Source organism: Staurois parvus, unplaced genomic scaffold, assembly GCF_062004578.1.
Source record: "Staurois parvus isolate SC_StPar_1 unplaced genomic scaffold, SC_StPar_1.0 ptg001270l, whole genome shotgun sequence".
In the NCBI taxonomy this organism is placed as follows: Eukaryota; Metazoa; Chordata; class Amphibia; order Anura; family Ranidae; genus Staurois; species Staurois parvus.
In genome coordinates this window covers 2,393,983-2,410,927 of record NW_028319066.1, presented here as the reverse complement: position 1 = coordinate 2,410,927, position 16,945 = coordinate 2,393,983, and the positions used below count along the sequence as shown (strand labels likewise).

General features: G+C 42.1%; 1 protein-coding gene across 6 annotated transcripts in view; it reads right to left on the bottom strand.

Annotated features, from left to right (window-relative positions):
* The window catches only part of LRRC7 (leucine rich repeat containing 7), a 508,212-nt gene that overhangs the window by 29,541 nt on the left and 461,726 nt on the right, over window positions 1-16,945 (bottom strand). For all 6 annotated transcript variants that reach the window (XM_089660766.1, XM_089660763.1, XM_089660761.1 and 3 more), the window contains 2 exons: window positions 9,281-9,397; window positions 3,727-3,942 (listed from right to left, as the gene is read on the bottom strand). In XM_089660766.1, coding sequence (XP_089516892.1) covers window positions 3,727-3,942; window positions 9,281-9,397 — 333 coding nt within the window. The remainder of the gene's footprint in view (window positions 1-3,726; window positions 3,943-9,280; window positions 9,398-16,945) is intronic.

The window sequence follows — 16,945 nt, the reverse complement described above, 5'->3', positions numbered from 1 at the left end:
AAGATCACAGGTGGGGGCCTGAGAGGAGGAGGATCAGGGATGCTCTGTGCAATACCATAACATAGACCACGTGAGTATAACATGTTTATTATTTTAATTACAAAAAAACCTTTGGTAACACTTTAAGTCTAACTCTGCAGTAGACCACAACAGAGAGACCACTGCTTCCACACAGAGAGCAAGGGCCCCACCCTGCAGCATGCTGGCAGGGGAAAGGCTACTATAGTGTAATTAACTCAGAAAAAAACTGAAGCCAAAACATTAAAGTCAGGAAACCTGCAGTTTCAGGACAGTCAGCAATGGCAATGTACATGACAGGTTTCCTTTAAGTGCAACACCACAACAAAACTACAGCTGTGTGGTGACATGTCTTATCAGCCGCCATTTATACAAAACTTAAAATATGTACCGTAAGTATGTTATGTTTAATGAATAAAATCCTAAGGCATCATAATTTACAGCAACAGTATCATTTTTCAAAAAAAGCTCCACCTTTTATCTTCATAAAGTCATCCTTGAGCTCTGTTCCTATGATTTGGATGAGATGATGCCATCAGTCTGCTGCAGGCAGGGGGAAGCATTTCCTCAATTTTCTATTCCCAAATGCTCTCTCGGACTGTACAATATAACTTTGTAGCAAGGCACAAGTAGAGAGCCTACAGCAAGGGCTGACTGGTGTGAGACTTTGTGAACACAGCCAAGAACTACACAAGCACCTGGATTCATGTGATTTTGCAATTCATAAACTGGCACCCCAGTCTTAGGCTAGGTTCACATCTGTACAGATTACGATGCATTTTCGGGGTGCATTTAGCATTTTATATCACACCTGTTTTTGATGTGGGTTTTTTTTTGCATTTTTTTATGCATTTTGTGCTTTGTGTGACTTTAGCTGCTTGTTAAGGATCGGGCAGCGGCCAGTGTCCTTAACAATCAGTAAACAACATGGTCATTAAGGAGCAGGCGGCCGCCGCGTCCTTAACAACCAATGAGTCATCAGATGTCAGCGGGGTTCCCCACTGAATGCTGAATATAAACAAACCTATTGCCAGCAATTAAAATATAGGGGGGAAAAAACAGTGTGGGGTCCCCCCAAATCCATACCAGGTTCTTCAGGTCTGGTATAGATTTTAAGGGAAACACCAAGCCAAAATTAAAAAAAAAAATGCGTGGGTCCCCTACCAAAATCCATACTAGACTCTTATCCGAGCATGCAGCCCGGCAGGTCAGGAAAGGGGGGAGGGAATGAGTGAGCACCCCTCCCCGAACCATACCAGTCCATATGCCCTCCACATGGGGGGTAATTGTGTTGGTGAGAACAAGGGCCTCTTCCCCACAACCCTGGGCTGTGGTCGTGGGGGTGACTTATCAGAATCTGGAAGCCCCCTTTAATGCTGTTTTTAAAAAAAATATTTTGCCATGGTGCTCCCCTCAAAATCTATACCAGGCCCCCCCGGCCTAAATATGAAGTTCATAGGGGGGTTCAAGTTTCACCAGAAACAAGGTTCAAGACAAGATTGTCCAAGGAAGTGTCCATGGGGCTGACCAGTATCTCAGGTGGCTCAGCAAGAATAGATACTGCCAGACCAAGCAGAGGTTGCAGGTTCAGATTCAAGTCCTGACACCCACAAAGCAAAGGGAGAACATGCAAAATCCATGCAGGTAATGTTCTGACTGGGAGACCTAATAATTATTTGTCCTAATAAGGATGTCTAGAAGGACCAAAGGTCGTATGGATTGGGGGGGGGGACCCCCACAATGTTTTTTTCCTGATTTTTTACATTGCCTGCGGGAACCCTTGCTGACAGCTGATGACTCATTGGTTGTTGAGATATCAGTGATGGCCCACCCCTTAACAACCATCTTGTTTACTGGTTATTAAGGACGCCGGTCGGCCGCCCACTCCTTAACACCAGCTTAAAGTCACACAAAGCACAACATGCAAAATGCATACAAAACGCATCCAAAATGCACAAAAAACTGTTCCATCGATGTCTATTACATGAAAAACGCAGTCTGTTGCAGGAAAAAAAAGTCCCTGACCCTTGCGATAATCTGCACTGGCTCAAAATGCACAAATGTGAACTAGATCCATAGGAAATCATGGTAAATGAACTGTACTGCATTTCTGCAAATCGGGAAACACACTGAAATTAAGTGTGACTGTGAACCTAACCAGGGGCGGACTGACAACTCATGGGGTCCCCGGGCAATAGGGGATCATGGGGCCACTGTGTCCTCGCCCACACCCAAAAAAGCCTATGAAAAAGCCAATGAAAGGTACCAGGGGCATCTCATGGGGCCCCCTACTGACCCCGGGCCCTCGGGCAGTGCCTGAATTCCAAATGGTCAGTCTGCCCCTGGTCCTACCCTTTCCCAGGGACTGGAGCAGCAGCTGCTGTCAATCAAGTTCAGTGAGTAGTAAGTGGGGGGCAGGGCTAAGCCCCGCTGCGTGTGTTTATGGAGCTCGGCTCTGTAGACACACAGCCCAGGAGCGAGCACATACTGTGTGCCCCATAGCAAACAGGTTCCTATGGGGCACACGAACAAGATGAGGAGCCAAGATCACCGGTGGGGGCCTGAGAGGAGGAGGATCAGGGATGCTCTGTGCAATACCATTACACAGACCACACGAGTATAACAATTTTATTATTTTAATTACAAAAAAAAAACCTTTAAGTTTAACTCTGCAGTGGACCACAACAGAGACACCACTGCTTATACACAGAAAGCAAGGGCCCCACCCTGCAGCATGCTGGCAGGGGAAAGGCTACTATAGTGTAATTAACTCAGAAACAAACTGAAGCCAAAACATTAAAGTCAGGCAACCTGCAGTTTCAGAAGGACAGTCAGCAATGGCAATGTACATGACAGGTTTCCTTTAAGTGCAACACCACAAGAAAACTACAGCTGTGTGGTGACGCGTCTTATCAGCCGCCATTTATACAAAACGTAAAATACGTAAGTATGTTATGTTCAATGAATAAAATCCTAAGGCATCATAATTTACAGCAACAGTATCCAATGCCTGAACAAAGAGCTCCATCTTTCTGGGGAGGAAATAAAGTGAATGCATTGTCAGATGGAGTGCTGAGTGGTAATATCACTTGGAAGTTGTGCACTTACACATTACTTTCCATGCATGACCTTGACAATGAAAAATCTCAGGTCCACTTTTACTGATGATACAAGGATCACAGCTTGTGAGTATGCCCTTTAAATACAGGCAAGCAATGTAACAATCTATATAGAAAGAATCCCCCTGCGCTCCACAGAACCTTTAACTTAAAGTCAGCTGCTATCACCTTTTCCCTATACCTTAGGATATGTGCAAATAAAATTTATCTCAACCCCCACATAAAACCTTATAACAAAAATACATTAAATCCACCCAATTATTAATTTTTAAATTTATTATAATTCTACTTATAAAAATATTAATTTTAATGAAAAAAATGAAGAAATATTAATTTTAAAATTATCATACTAATTACATAAATATACTGTTCTTTTAAAATATTTTTTAAAACCAATTTATAAATGATTTTGTATAGTTTATAGAATTTAAGAGGGAATTAAGCACTTATTTTGTATTTTTCACAATATTATTGATGTAAAAAAGGGTTTGTATACACTATATAAGTTGAGCGCTTCATCACAAAACATATAAATGTAACAATCTATGTTGATATTCTTATAGGTTCCCTTTAAACTAGCTGTGCATACCTGCTCCGGATACCCATCCATACTCCTCTGCCCTTTCGTTTGGATTAAACAGCGTCCAGACTGGGGTCCTCTCTGCGCAGCTGGGATCTGGATAGGCAGCGGGGACTGGTACTGCTGGATTGTCACTTTGTTCATCCCGCCGTCGTAGTGTGGCTGCTCCCTGGATCTGTGCTGCAGGCTCTGCGATCCCATCAGTGTCTGGATATGGCTGCCTGCCTGTGGGTAATGCAAGATGTTAGGCAAAAGTTTTGGAAACTGAAAAGAAGCAGTGATCAGAACATTTCAGCCATTTGACCAGAAGAGACGTTGCTGCAAACAAGAAATGCAGAGCCACTCACCACTTCCACGAAGTTAAAAGTAACTTTAGTGTACCAGCGACTTGGAAATGTGTGAGGGGGTGAATATATGCGAGCGCACATGAAACCAGTCAGGCGCTATGCACCAAGGTAACCAAAATAAACCTCAAATAACCAAAATATAAGAAATGTGTCAGCGGGAGTGGCCGGAGTGGCGGCTGAGGCCATCTACTACATGGCGATCATTGCCTGACTCCTGGGGATCGGTCTTGAGTGGCGTTCACCCCCTCACACATTACTAAGTCTCTAGAGCAGCCTTTCTCAACCTTTGCAATACTGAGGAACCCTTGAAATAACTTTCTGATCTCAGGGAATCCCTGCTAAAAATGACAATATCTACAACTCATGATATATTAGTGTGATGGTCAGTGGGAAGAATTCTCCGTACACTTGTGGTCATTAAGATGAATTATCTCCCTACAGATAGCTAAAAAGACCATTGGTGTCAGTGGGAACTTATCTGAGATGTAGAAATTGTTCATTGCTCAAGGAACCCCTAGCAACCTCTGGAGGAGCCCTAGTGTTCCATGGAACCCTGGTTGAGAAACCCTGCTGTAGAGTAACTTGGAACACTGCTCCCTTCTCTTTTCTTTGCCGGCAGGGTGACTATAATCTATAACCAGCCTTGAGCGGCCCAGAAGCTTTTAAACGGTCTTTAGCATACCAGTGCACATACGTGAAACTCTACCCAGCTGCATCTGATAACGCGTTTCGTCACCTACTGGGGGTTTGTTGTAAGAGTGGAATGCCTCAGATGAGTACAGCTGGGCTGGTACAATAAAGTTGCTTTTAATTTCCTGAAAAAGAAGGGGGGCTCTGTATTTCTAGTTTGCAGCGGGGGGGGGGGGCAGACCCCACTGGCTGGAGAGATACACAGCAATGGGCCTTAGAGAGGAACCAAAATAAAGAAATGTAAAAAAGAAATAGATTCGATAACAGCTCCAATAAGGCATGTACGAGTTAATAACATTACAGCAGATTTATTTTCCATTTTTCACTTAGCAAAGTCCAACTGTTTGTTAAGGACCCCATTCCTCAAACCACATATTTTCTGCAAGCACAGGACCGGTAAAATAAAAAAGATGGTGCTGCAGATTTTGTAGATCCTGTGATATTTGCGAAAATTATTACAAGATAATTTTGATAAAAATATTGTTAACGCACATAAACACAACAGAACTAGTCTACCAGCATCCTCATCAGGCTCTGTCCACTGTCAGTCAGTGTTCAGCCTCTCATCATCAGTTGCTAGGATGCTGGCAGCCTGTGTCCTAGCAACCGATGAAGTGGCCCCCGTCCTAGCAACCAATGAAGCAAATCTGTAATATAGTATAGAGTATAACAAACGGCAAAACTTTTTTTTTTATGGATAGAGTGTAGATGGAACAGAACAATAGAGGGGAAATCGTCAAATGGGGACACTATCTCTAGTGACCTGGGGGCCCAAGGGATTCCCTTAATTTGCAAGGATTTCTTCTCACTTACTGTTTTGGCCATGGGACAGGAAGTGAATGTAAATCTCCTCTCTTTCTATCCAAAATGAAAAAAAAAAAAAAATTTGCCTTTAGTTCTACTTTATTACACAAGAACCTCCCACCCTCGATAACTCTGGACTGTCTCTGTATGTCAACTTGGAGTTGACCTTAATGACCCCGTTTTGTTATCTATGAACTGGTGGTAATTCTTTCTGCTGTGAATCTGTTGTATGTGTTTGAAACTGTCACAAAGCTTTCATGAATTTGGTACAGGATTTTCTAATGGGCCAATACCACCAGAAAAGTGTTGCAAATGCTTCATTGAAATTCCCCCAATTTGCATTATCAACATAAGGTGTTTAGAGTATGAACAGTCTAAAGAATGGGGTGTCAATTCCAGAAAACACAATCGTTAACAAAAAGGTCAATTGTAAAGACAGGCACAACTTCAGTGAAACAATTATATCTTGATACAGGTTCTATATCAAGATATGCTCACATCCCAAATAATATGTTCAAAGCAGGGGCGGACTGACAACTCATGGGGCCCCCGGGCAAAAGGGGATCATGGGGCCCCTGTGTCCTTGCCCAAACTCTAAAAAGTCTATGAAAAAGGTACCAGGGGCATCTCATGGGGCCCCCTACTGACCCCGGGCCCTCGGGCAGTGCCTGAGTTTCCAAATGGTCAGTCCGCCCCTGGTTCAAAGTTATCTATTAACTGTAGTAGGGGACTTTAAAGGGCATGTATGTGATAACACCATCAATCAATCAATCAATCAATCAAAAACATCTAAAATATATACAATTTATTGTACAAAAGTTAAAAACACAAATATCCCATATAAGAAATAAGTTGACCTACAGTATATGTTCCACAATAATGAAGACTCATGCCACAATATAGCTCAACACCAGAGGCGTCCCTAGGGTAGGTGTCACCCATTGCGGTAACACTTGGTGACACCCCCTCCGACGATCCCCGCAGAATGGATCGGATCTGCGGGTGGAGCATAATGGATCGGACTCTGATCCATTATGCTCAATCCGCAGATCCGATGCATCCTGCGGGGATCGTCGGCTTTCTTTACAACTTACCTTTTCTTGGAGCGGGTGCGATGTCACCCCGTATAGGTTCGTCGGCATGCAACCTATACGGGGTGACACCAGACCCGCTCCAAGAAAAGGTAAGTTGTAAAGAAAGCCGACGATCCCCGCAGGATGGATCGGATCCATCCTGTGGGGATCGTCGGCTTGCTGTACAACTTACCTTTTTATGGAGCGGGTCCGGTGTCACCCCGTGTGGTCGGTGTCACCCGGTGTGGACCGCACCCACGGGACCTGCCTTGGGACGCCACTGCTCAACACATTTTGAATGTGAAGTAAAGATTGTTCCTCTCTTGCCGTTATCATATGTAATGTTGTTTTTAAGGATTGAGGTTTAACCACATAGTAATGAAGACTTAATTATCTGTACTAATGAACGTATATATGCAAGCATTGTCATGTCTTTGTTATAAAATTATATTCAACTTATTTTTATTGAATTTTCAGGTAGTAAACAAGAGAAGGTTCACAGTTGTACAGGCAACTTGAAGCATCAGTCATTATACAATCAGAACAATTTTGGTCTAAAAAAGAAATCTGTTAGACAAAGTATTATTACTATAATCGTGTATACTGAGAACCATAGGAAAATGGGAAGGATATAAGGGAAGGGTGGGGAAGGGGACAGGAAGAGACGGATAGCAATAACACATGAACTTTACCAGTCAATATATTCCAGTTATACTCCAATCATTGGAACTATCAGATTTGACCTTTACATCTAGTATTACTCAACCATGTAGCCCAAGAGGTACGAAATTTGAGGTTGGGGAGGGGGATATTGAGAATCTTCTTTCCATGTCACATTGGGTATTTAGATCTTGAATCACTCTAGATAGAGATGGTGTCATCGATTTCCATAGTCTGGTTATATAGTTCTTTGCTGCACATAGAATGTGGATGATCACTACCCATGTATCTAGGGCAGGGGTGGGCAAACTTTTTGACTTGAGGGCCGCAATGGGTTCATATATTGGACCCGGGGGCCGGACCAAGAGTAGATGAATGATGTGTATGTGTCATCCACAGTAAGTATAGTAATATTCCCCCATAGTAAGCATAGTAATTAATCCCTCATAGTAATTCATCCCCCATAGTAATTCATCCCCCATATAGTAATTCATCCCCCATATAGTAATTCATCCCCCATAGTAATTCATCCCCCATATAGTAATTCATCCCCCATATAGTAATTCATCCCCCATAGTAATTCATCCCCCATATAGTAATTCATCCCCCATATAGTAATTCATCCCCTATAGTAATTCATCCCCCATAGTAATTCATCCCCCATAGTAATTCATCCCCCATATAGTAATTCATCCCCCATATAGTAATTCATCCCCCATATAGTAATTCATCCCCCATAGTAATTCATCCCCCATAGTAATTCATCCCCCATATAGTAATTCATCCCCCATAGTAATTCATCCCCCATATAGTAATTCATCCCCCATATAGTAATTCATCCCCCCTATAGTAATTCATCCCCCCTATAGTAATTAATTCCCCCTATAGTAATTCATTCCCCATGTCCCCCCTGTGTCAATTCACTTACCTTTGCTCCGCGCGTTCCTCTCGCCGTGTTCCCGCGCCGCTCCGGTGTAGCATGAAAATCTGTCTCCTATGAGGATCTGTATCTGCGCATGTGCCAGTTTCAGGCATTAGCAGCCGATCGGCGATCTCCGGCACATGCGCAGATACGTCGAGGGGGACAGATCCTTATAGGAGACAGATTTTCATGCTACACCGGTCTTCAGGGCGGACTGTGAGAGGAGCCTAGCGGGAGCCTAGCTCCGCGGGCCGGATTAAAAGGTCCGCCGGGCCGTATACGGCCCACGGGCCGTAGTTTGCCCATTGCTGATCTAGGGGAAACTTATCCTGACCAATATGGAACAGAGCTAAAGCTGGGTCTGATTTCACTATGATACCTACTATTTCAGAAATGAAAATATTATTCCAGAATGATATAATTGATTTACAGGACCACATTCTGTGATTTTGTTTTAAAATTATGTGCCACAATATTTTCTAGATCTTATCCACAAATGTTCCTAAAGAAGATATTATATTATTCGAATTGCGTCAAGCTATATTGTGGCAACAGTCTTCATTAATGTTCAACATATAGGTTAACCTATTTGTGATATGGGACATTCATGTTTGTTTTTAACTTTTGTAAATAAACTATACAATCTTTTCTAGATCTTATCCACAAACTCTTCTGATGAAGATATTTTATAATGCAAAATGCATCGAGCTATATTGTGGCATGAGTCTTCATTAATGGTTAGCATATAGGTCAACCTATTTGTTATATGGGACATTCATGTGTGTTTCTAACTTTTGTACAATAAACTATAATAAATATATTTTATATGTTTTTGATTAATTGATGGTGTCAACACATATACGCCCTTTAATGTCCTCTTAATTGATAACTTTAGATAAGTTCAGTAAAAACCATTTCCAAGAACAAATTTCCAACTCCTCAGGCTGTCCCTGGATATCAGAGATTGTTGACAAGCGTTCTTTTTACAAATTTGCATTTTATAAAGGTTGTTAGGTATGTGATGCTGTGCACTGGGTTTGTAGTTTGGGCCATGACCTATTATTTACCTTCTTAGCGACAGTTTCAGGAGGAACATCACGTCGGCCCAGTGGGTAAGGATTCCATTGGCTGAGAGATAAATCTTCTTGCCCGTTATCCAGAATGTTACTCTGCTGAGATGGAGTCTATGTATTGTGAAAGGAAGACAAAAAAAGGTGTCATTAGATACTATTAAAATAAAGTGCAACGTAAACCTGATTATCAGAATCTTTATCACAAGGTCACCAAATGTGGGTGAGATATGAATAATAGAAGAAAGAGTGCCAGACTGATGGCAAAGTCCAAGTAATAAAGTTAGTTTATTGATAAGATGTCCATTAACAAGCCAACGGGTTTCCACATCTTGGTTGCCAAAGCAACTTACCAATCTCACCATACTTAGATTTCTAGTCTGCGTATTTCCATATGCTGAAAGTCTGAAGCCCTGCCGAGAAGGGTTGCCTGGAATGTGTTGGCTTTTTAATGGACTGTGGATTAGTTATGCAATGGACCACAATAAGGACTGTAAGCTCTTCTGTCTTGACGTCAATGATTCCATGTACAAGCACTGCAAAGCATGTTGGCATTTTATGAAACACAGAATTAACCTTTCATTGTGACATCAATAAAGATGGGTGTCCAGTGAACTCCTTTACCTGTACCTTTAAGGAAGGGTGGGCTCCCTCAGGTCCACCTGCCCTTGGTCTATCCATTAAATACTCTGCTATGGGGGCTCTCAAAATTTGTAGAGTTGGGAACTTCAGAATATCGGGGTGCCGTGATGTGGCGCAGTAGCTTACGTATGTATTTGCAAATGTGCGCTAACTAAACCACTGTTTTTAACGAATACTGTTAGAAAGGTTAATTTGGTTTGCTTGCAGGCTGGTTGGCTAGTTGAGCTGGGAATTTGTCTCTTCTGTTGTTTGACATGCATCGCACTTCCATGTGCTCCTTGCTGTGAAGGCCAGTTATAGACTGGGGCAGAGGCCATTTTTTGTACGTCAATAAAGATCCCAGGTATGAGTGTGAATTTTAACCTGCTTGAAGGGTTGGTGTTGTATTGTGTTTACTGAGTAAAGCTGGCTGTGCACCAAGCATGGATGGTTCCTGATGAAACAAGCAACATTTGAGCTGTGGATGGGCCTACCATGACCCTCCCACCCAACATCCTTCAACTGATGGCTGTTGGAATACATTTGCGGGTAGGGGAGATTCGTCCCTTTATGCTGTTTAGCATGCATGGGAGAATCATTAAATAGAGAGAACTTAAAACAGAACCGAACCTCCTATGCATGGGTCCACAAACTATGGCCTGTGGGCCAAAGCCGGCTTCCCAACAAAAGTCTGGTCTCTGATGGGGACTCTGATGTATAGAGGATCTTTGGAGTAAGGGGAACTTTGATAGGGACTATGATATAAGGGGGATCAGATGGAAGGCTGGACTCTGTTGTAAGGGGGACTTTGATATAAAGGGGCTCTGATGGGGACACTGATATAAGGTTGGAAGGACTCTGATGTAAGGGAGACTCTGATAGGGACTCCGATTGGGACCCTGATGTAAGGAGGGACCCTGACTGAGGATCATGATCTAAGGAAGGATCCTGAATTGGGACCATGACCTAGGGAGGGACCCTGATTGGGAATCATGAAGTAAGGAAGGATTCTGATTTGGAACCAGGGGCGGACTGACCATTCGAGCACTCGGGCACTGCCCGAGGGCCCGGGGTCAGTAGGGGGCCCCATGAAATGCCCCTGGTTCCTTTTTTATAGGCTTTTTTAAGTGTGGGCAAGGACACAGGGGCCCCATTATCCCCTATTGCCCGGGGGCCCCATGAGTTGTCAGTCCGCCCCTGTTTGGAACCATGATGTAAGGAGGGATCCTGACTGAGGACCATGATGTAGGGGAGCATTGATGGGGACCACAAGGTCATAGGCTCGCGTTTATTTGGAATGTTCCTTGCTTTATTCTCTGTTGCTTTAAATCATAGCATGGTGATTAAAGAAAGTCTCCAACTAAAACATATTAATTAATTTAAATTTGATTTGTTATTTTAAAAAACTGCTTTTTTTTGACCCACAAATAATTGTAAAATATGATGTGGCCCTTGTACTGAAAACCTTGGCGCCAAAGAAGCTGACATTTTAACCTTTGATTGATTTGTAGTTGCCATAATGGTGCACAGATGATCAGGTATGACACCAGCCATTTGACAGCTTGCCAGTTCAGTTGAAAACCCAAGCAACTGTGACAGTTATCATTCATGACATTACCTAAATATAACTTTTTGGGAAACAAATCAATGGGATTAGTTCCACTTTAAGTCCCCCTCCCCCCCCAAAAAAAACAAGGCAGCTGAAACATACTAGTGCTGCCCGTACCAACCAAGCCGACATGTTCATTTTTTGAACATGCCCTAGAAAGATGGCGGATGAAATCTGATTGCTATGACAACACATGCTCTGCACTCTGCTAGGCATGATCCCCTATGCCATACAACCTGATATGACTAGAGGCCATCTGTGCTATAATCGTTCCCGCCGCTGAATACTAAACATGAAAAAAGGTCCGCGACTAAAGACGTCTCTGCGACCAGCGGTGAAAAAATAACTTCTCCCAGTTCAGACCTAAATATAGACGCGCGGAATCACATTATCATATTTTTCAAGAATTATCTATTAAAATGAATCCCTATGTCACTCTGAATCATTCACAAATCTCGGCTACGTTATTCGAGCTGTCATGAGATGCTTTTGCCGACTCGGTAATTTTTGTAGGGTCTTTTTTTTTTTTCCGTTCTTGGCTTTGCTAATAGAAGAAGTTCTAAGCTCATACGTGGGTTCAAATGTTTGACAGAGACAGAGAGGAAAACAAGATGAGTCCAGGGTGTAGCTATGACACATAATACATTCTTTGCAGTGGAGCGATCCTTTCGCTGACAATTGCCGGTTCTTGGCAGTACTTTCCTCACGCTGTGACAGTGTGAGGAAAGTGCAAACGATGACTGGCAACTGTATCATTGGACACAGCTGATCACATGGTAAAAGGCCACCGTGATTGGCCGTTTACCGTACCCCGTGATCAGATGTGTTCATAGGACACAGCGGTCACTGACAGTGCACACAGGGGGGCGCGTATTCTAGAATGACGTCCATGGACGTCGTCCCAGGATTTCACAAATGCGCTGTTGCCGTCCTTCGGCTATAGCGCGGTTGAGAACCACTTAAGCACCACTGGAGTTTTTATTTTTTGCTAAATAAACAAAAAAGACTGAACATTTTGGGGAAAAAATGTTTTTTCTTTGTTTCTCATACAAAATTTTGCAAATAATTGTTCTTCATAAATTTAGGCCAAAATGTATTCTGCTATATTTCTTTGGTGAAAATAACTCAAAGCAGTGTGTCTTATTTAGTCTGTAGGAAACTTATGGAGTCCTCAAACTTTGGTCTATATATCTGAAAATTGATCAATCCTGATGTACTGATGGCCTATCACATTTCTTGAGGCCCGAAAATGCCAGGACAGTACAAATATCCCTCAAGTTTCCCCTTTTTGCAAAGTAGACAGTTAGAGATATTTAGTAAGAGGCATGGCAAGCTTTTTGAAGTTGTAATTTTCTGTAAAATTAAGAAAAAAAAATGTTCACAATTTTGTTTTCTTTTGCATACTGTCCCCAGTGCAGTACAGCGTCATCATATAACTGGTGTGGTGGTGATCAGGGACACTGACTGGTGACAGTCCAAAAAATAAAAACAATGTTTTGTTTTCAATTTTTTTATTTTTTATAAATTTTTTTTCTTTTTACAATTTTTTTGCACACTGACCAGAGCAATATAACGCCACCATAGTAGCATTGTACTACTCTGGGGATGTGATCAGTATTTAAATTTTTTTACACATTATAATTGCTTATAGCAATGAATTTCATTGCTATAAGCAAGCATTTTACTGAATGAAATCTATTCATTCACACAGCTAATCACATAGCACAGATGGGCTGTGATTGGACCAGTCTGTACCATGTGATCACTGTGACCAATCACAGCTGGTAACACAATTGTACACAATGAATTGCATGAAAGGAAGCCATCCATTGTTTACAATTGTCATGTGACCTGCTGTGATTTTGCACAGCGGTCACATGGTACCGGCAGTGATACAGTCTGATGGACTGTGTCCAATGGACACAGCCCGTGACAGACTTTGCCGCAGCATGGCCCAACTCGAGGCAGGATCCGGAAGGATGTCATATCAATATTGAGTAAATTTGGAATCCCAGGCTCTCCTTATATCAAAAGTGATGCTCCAAGCAGCTCAAATAAATCAGATGGATTACATACATTCTAAGTGTAGTGTTTATTAAAGGCTTAAAAGCAAATACATATAAAACTTTTCACTCAAACGCAGGGGCAGACTGACCATTTGAAAACTCGGGCACTGCCCAAGGGCCCGGGGTCAGCAAGGGGCCCCATGAGATGCCCCTGGTACCTTTTTCATAGGCTTTTTTGAGTTTGGGCAAGGACACAGGGGCCCCATGATCCCCTATTGCCCGGGGGCCCCATGAGTTGTCAGTCCGCCCCTGCTCACACGTAGAGGTGCCCAAAGAACCGGCACCAGTTTGTACAGCCGGTGTGTATTCAATAGTATGGCCAGCGTGCGCTCCAAGCCTCGCCTTCAATAGGCAGGATGTGACATCACGAGAACCCGGATGTGACAGGATCACGCTTCTACGTATGTTTCGCCTGATGGCGTCCTCAGGAAGTGAGGTCACGCTATTACTAGGCAGGTTAAATAGAAGCCAAGCCCCATTGATTGGACGGCTCCAAGAACATGGCTGACTGTACTTTAATGGAGACAAATCGGTACTATATATATCAGGCTGCACAGACTGCTGAAGTGTCCATAGTAAAAGGGACTTTTTGATCATATCATAGATATAGTTCAAATCGATAAACCCATGTGTAAACAGACCAGATTGTTCTCTCTTAAATTATGCTCCAACTATATGGGAACTCTACCTACATGTTAACAAAAATATATATAAAATTAAACGAAACCATGAAATAAAGTAAAATAAAAATAAATAAAATAGTGAAGAATAAAAATATGAGAACAGAAAAATTGTTATATATAAAGGAATATTGTATAAGACATTACCGAAATTAGATCCATATAAAATTTTGAAGGCGAGGCTTGGAGCGCACGCCGGCCATATTATTGGATACACACAGGCTGTACAAACTGGTGCCGGTCCTTTGGGCATCTCTACATGTGAGTGAAAAGCTTTATGTTTATTTGCTTTTAAACCTTTAATAAACACTACACTTAGAATGTATGTAATCCATCTGACTAATTTGAGCTGCTTGGAGCACCACTTTCGATATAAGGAGAGCCTGGGATTCCGAATTTACTCAGTATTGGTTTACTTGGAGTCATGTGGATATCCAACTGGGGGCAAGACCTTTGATTTCCTGGTGACCTGGAGTTTAACCTAGCAGAACCTACAGCTGGTCTTTAATATTCATTATAACAAAGCGTTACTTGACCACCTTAGCGAGGTCAATCGCTTCTGGTGAGTGAGAAATCCACTTATTGCTTGCACGTGGTGAAAGTACACAGCGGTTTGTTCTATGGAACATCATCTCCATGGGACTGTCACTATATTTATTATATATTATGTTTATCACATTTGATATAGGCTTATGAATTTAAATTATTTGTTAGATGTTATAGAGAACACGTTTGTTTTTACACCATTAATTTTGTTGTAGGATTCACATTTGATGGTTGATGTTGAGAGTTGATTTGCACTCACTTTTTGGTGCATGGTTGCATTAACGCCTACCTATTCACATTTTTATCAGTCCAAGTGTACCTCACTTTTTAGGGGCAGCTGTCAACCTTTTGTTGGCCCATTGTGGGCATCACTTATTAATGTCTGTATACTCAGCCCTATAGGCGCCACAATATTCTAGCCACTTTTATTTTTACCACTTCTATGCCAAATCTATCTATATACTTCCCTATTCACCCCATTAGTTTCCTTGCACATCACTAATTTATTAACTGACATATCAGTATGGATGACATACCACTTCTTCAAACTCAATCTTTCCGTAGCTGAGCGCTCCTTAAATCCTTTGTGAATTACAATAGTGGTGCTAAAAATCAATTACCAACACAAACTAAGTGCAAAATATTGCCTCTATAAATAATGTACAAAATAAATAATAATGTGATTACGTCTATATGATTATAAACTAATATAAAATAAATTAATAAACTAATAATAAAGTAAATGTTTATAATTGTATAGAATCAATGATGGGAGAATCGTGCGAGTAATATAAAGCTGTGACCTGGAAAGAAAAGAAAATTCTTGGCCACAAAAATTCTTTTCTGTAGCAACATGAGGAGAAATTGCAGGCTTGGTTTGTTTAATTTTGAAATCAATGGTGGCACCATCGGATTAGAAAATGCACAAAAGTTCTGATTTTCTAAAGAAAATTCATTCGGAATTCGACCCGTGTATGGCCGGCTTAAGCCTGCAAGTCTAAAAGTTCCCAGTACCTCTTTCAGTAGTTATGGTGCATTTTTACATAGCTCAACAACACCACACCATGGGGTTTGTTTACTACAATTGGACAGTGCAAAATGTGGTGTAGCTCTGCATAGAAACCAACTGGCTTCCAGGTTTTATTACCAAAGCTTAAAGTGTTACTAAACCCACAACAGTAAAATCAGTCTGTATATACAGTAAAGCATGCTTGTTATACTCATGTGGAACCTAAGGGGTTAAGCCTCCGCATTGTGTAAAAAGGCTGTTTGATCCTGTCTTCTCTGATCCACCCCTTCTACTGTCTCCAATCCATCTGCTGATAGTACAGAGCTCTAGTTGTCACTCTGCACATACTCAGTTTAGTGTATATGGCTAGAGAGGTTTTTTTTCTTTGGGAATGTGCATGTGATCAGCACAGTGTCAATCAGCACTGTTCAGACCGAGGATTAGGGTTTATGTAGCCTCATAGGACAATCAGGGGAGAATGAAAACTCCTCCTACAAGATTTAACCAATGCTCAGCTGGACACTGCTAGAAGTCACTAGACCAGGGCTTTTTTCTCAGATTCTCAGATAATAGGTGCAGGAACTCTCCACCCCTTGAGTTACCCCTTGTCTCTGCCCCCTACCCACCTCCAAACACTGTTCCTTGGTTCCACCTCCTATCCACCACCCAGTACTGCCTCTTTTAGAGAATAAAGAATCAAGTATCATTTTGTGGTACTAAGTATGTATGGAATGTGTTAATGATAACAAGAAAAGCAGTATAACAAGAAAAACAGTAGATCCCCTGCAGCCAGCGACAATAGACTCCCCACAACAAAATACACCCCCCGCCACCATAGACCCCCCAGCAGCAGCAACAGATCTCCCAGCAGCCAGCATCAATAGGTCCTCCAGCAGCCAGCAAGAATAGACTCCTCCTTCAACAGGAGATCCCTTTCTGCAATGACTGACCCTTCAGCATCATAGGACCCCCAGAAACAATAGACCCCATGCAAAATAGTTTCCCACCAGTGACAATAGATCCCCAGCTGCCAGCATCCATAGACTCTCCAGCCAACCCCAGCAGTCCTTGCTATTACACACATTCAGTGCTGGAGATGCCACAACTGCGTTCTTGCTGAAAAAAAAGCCT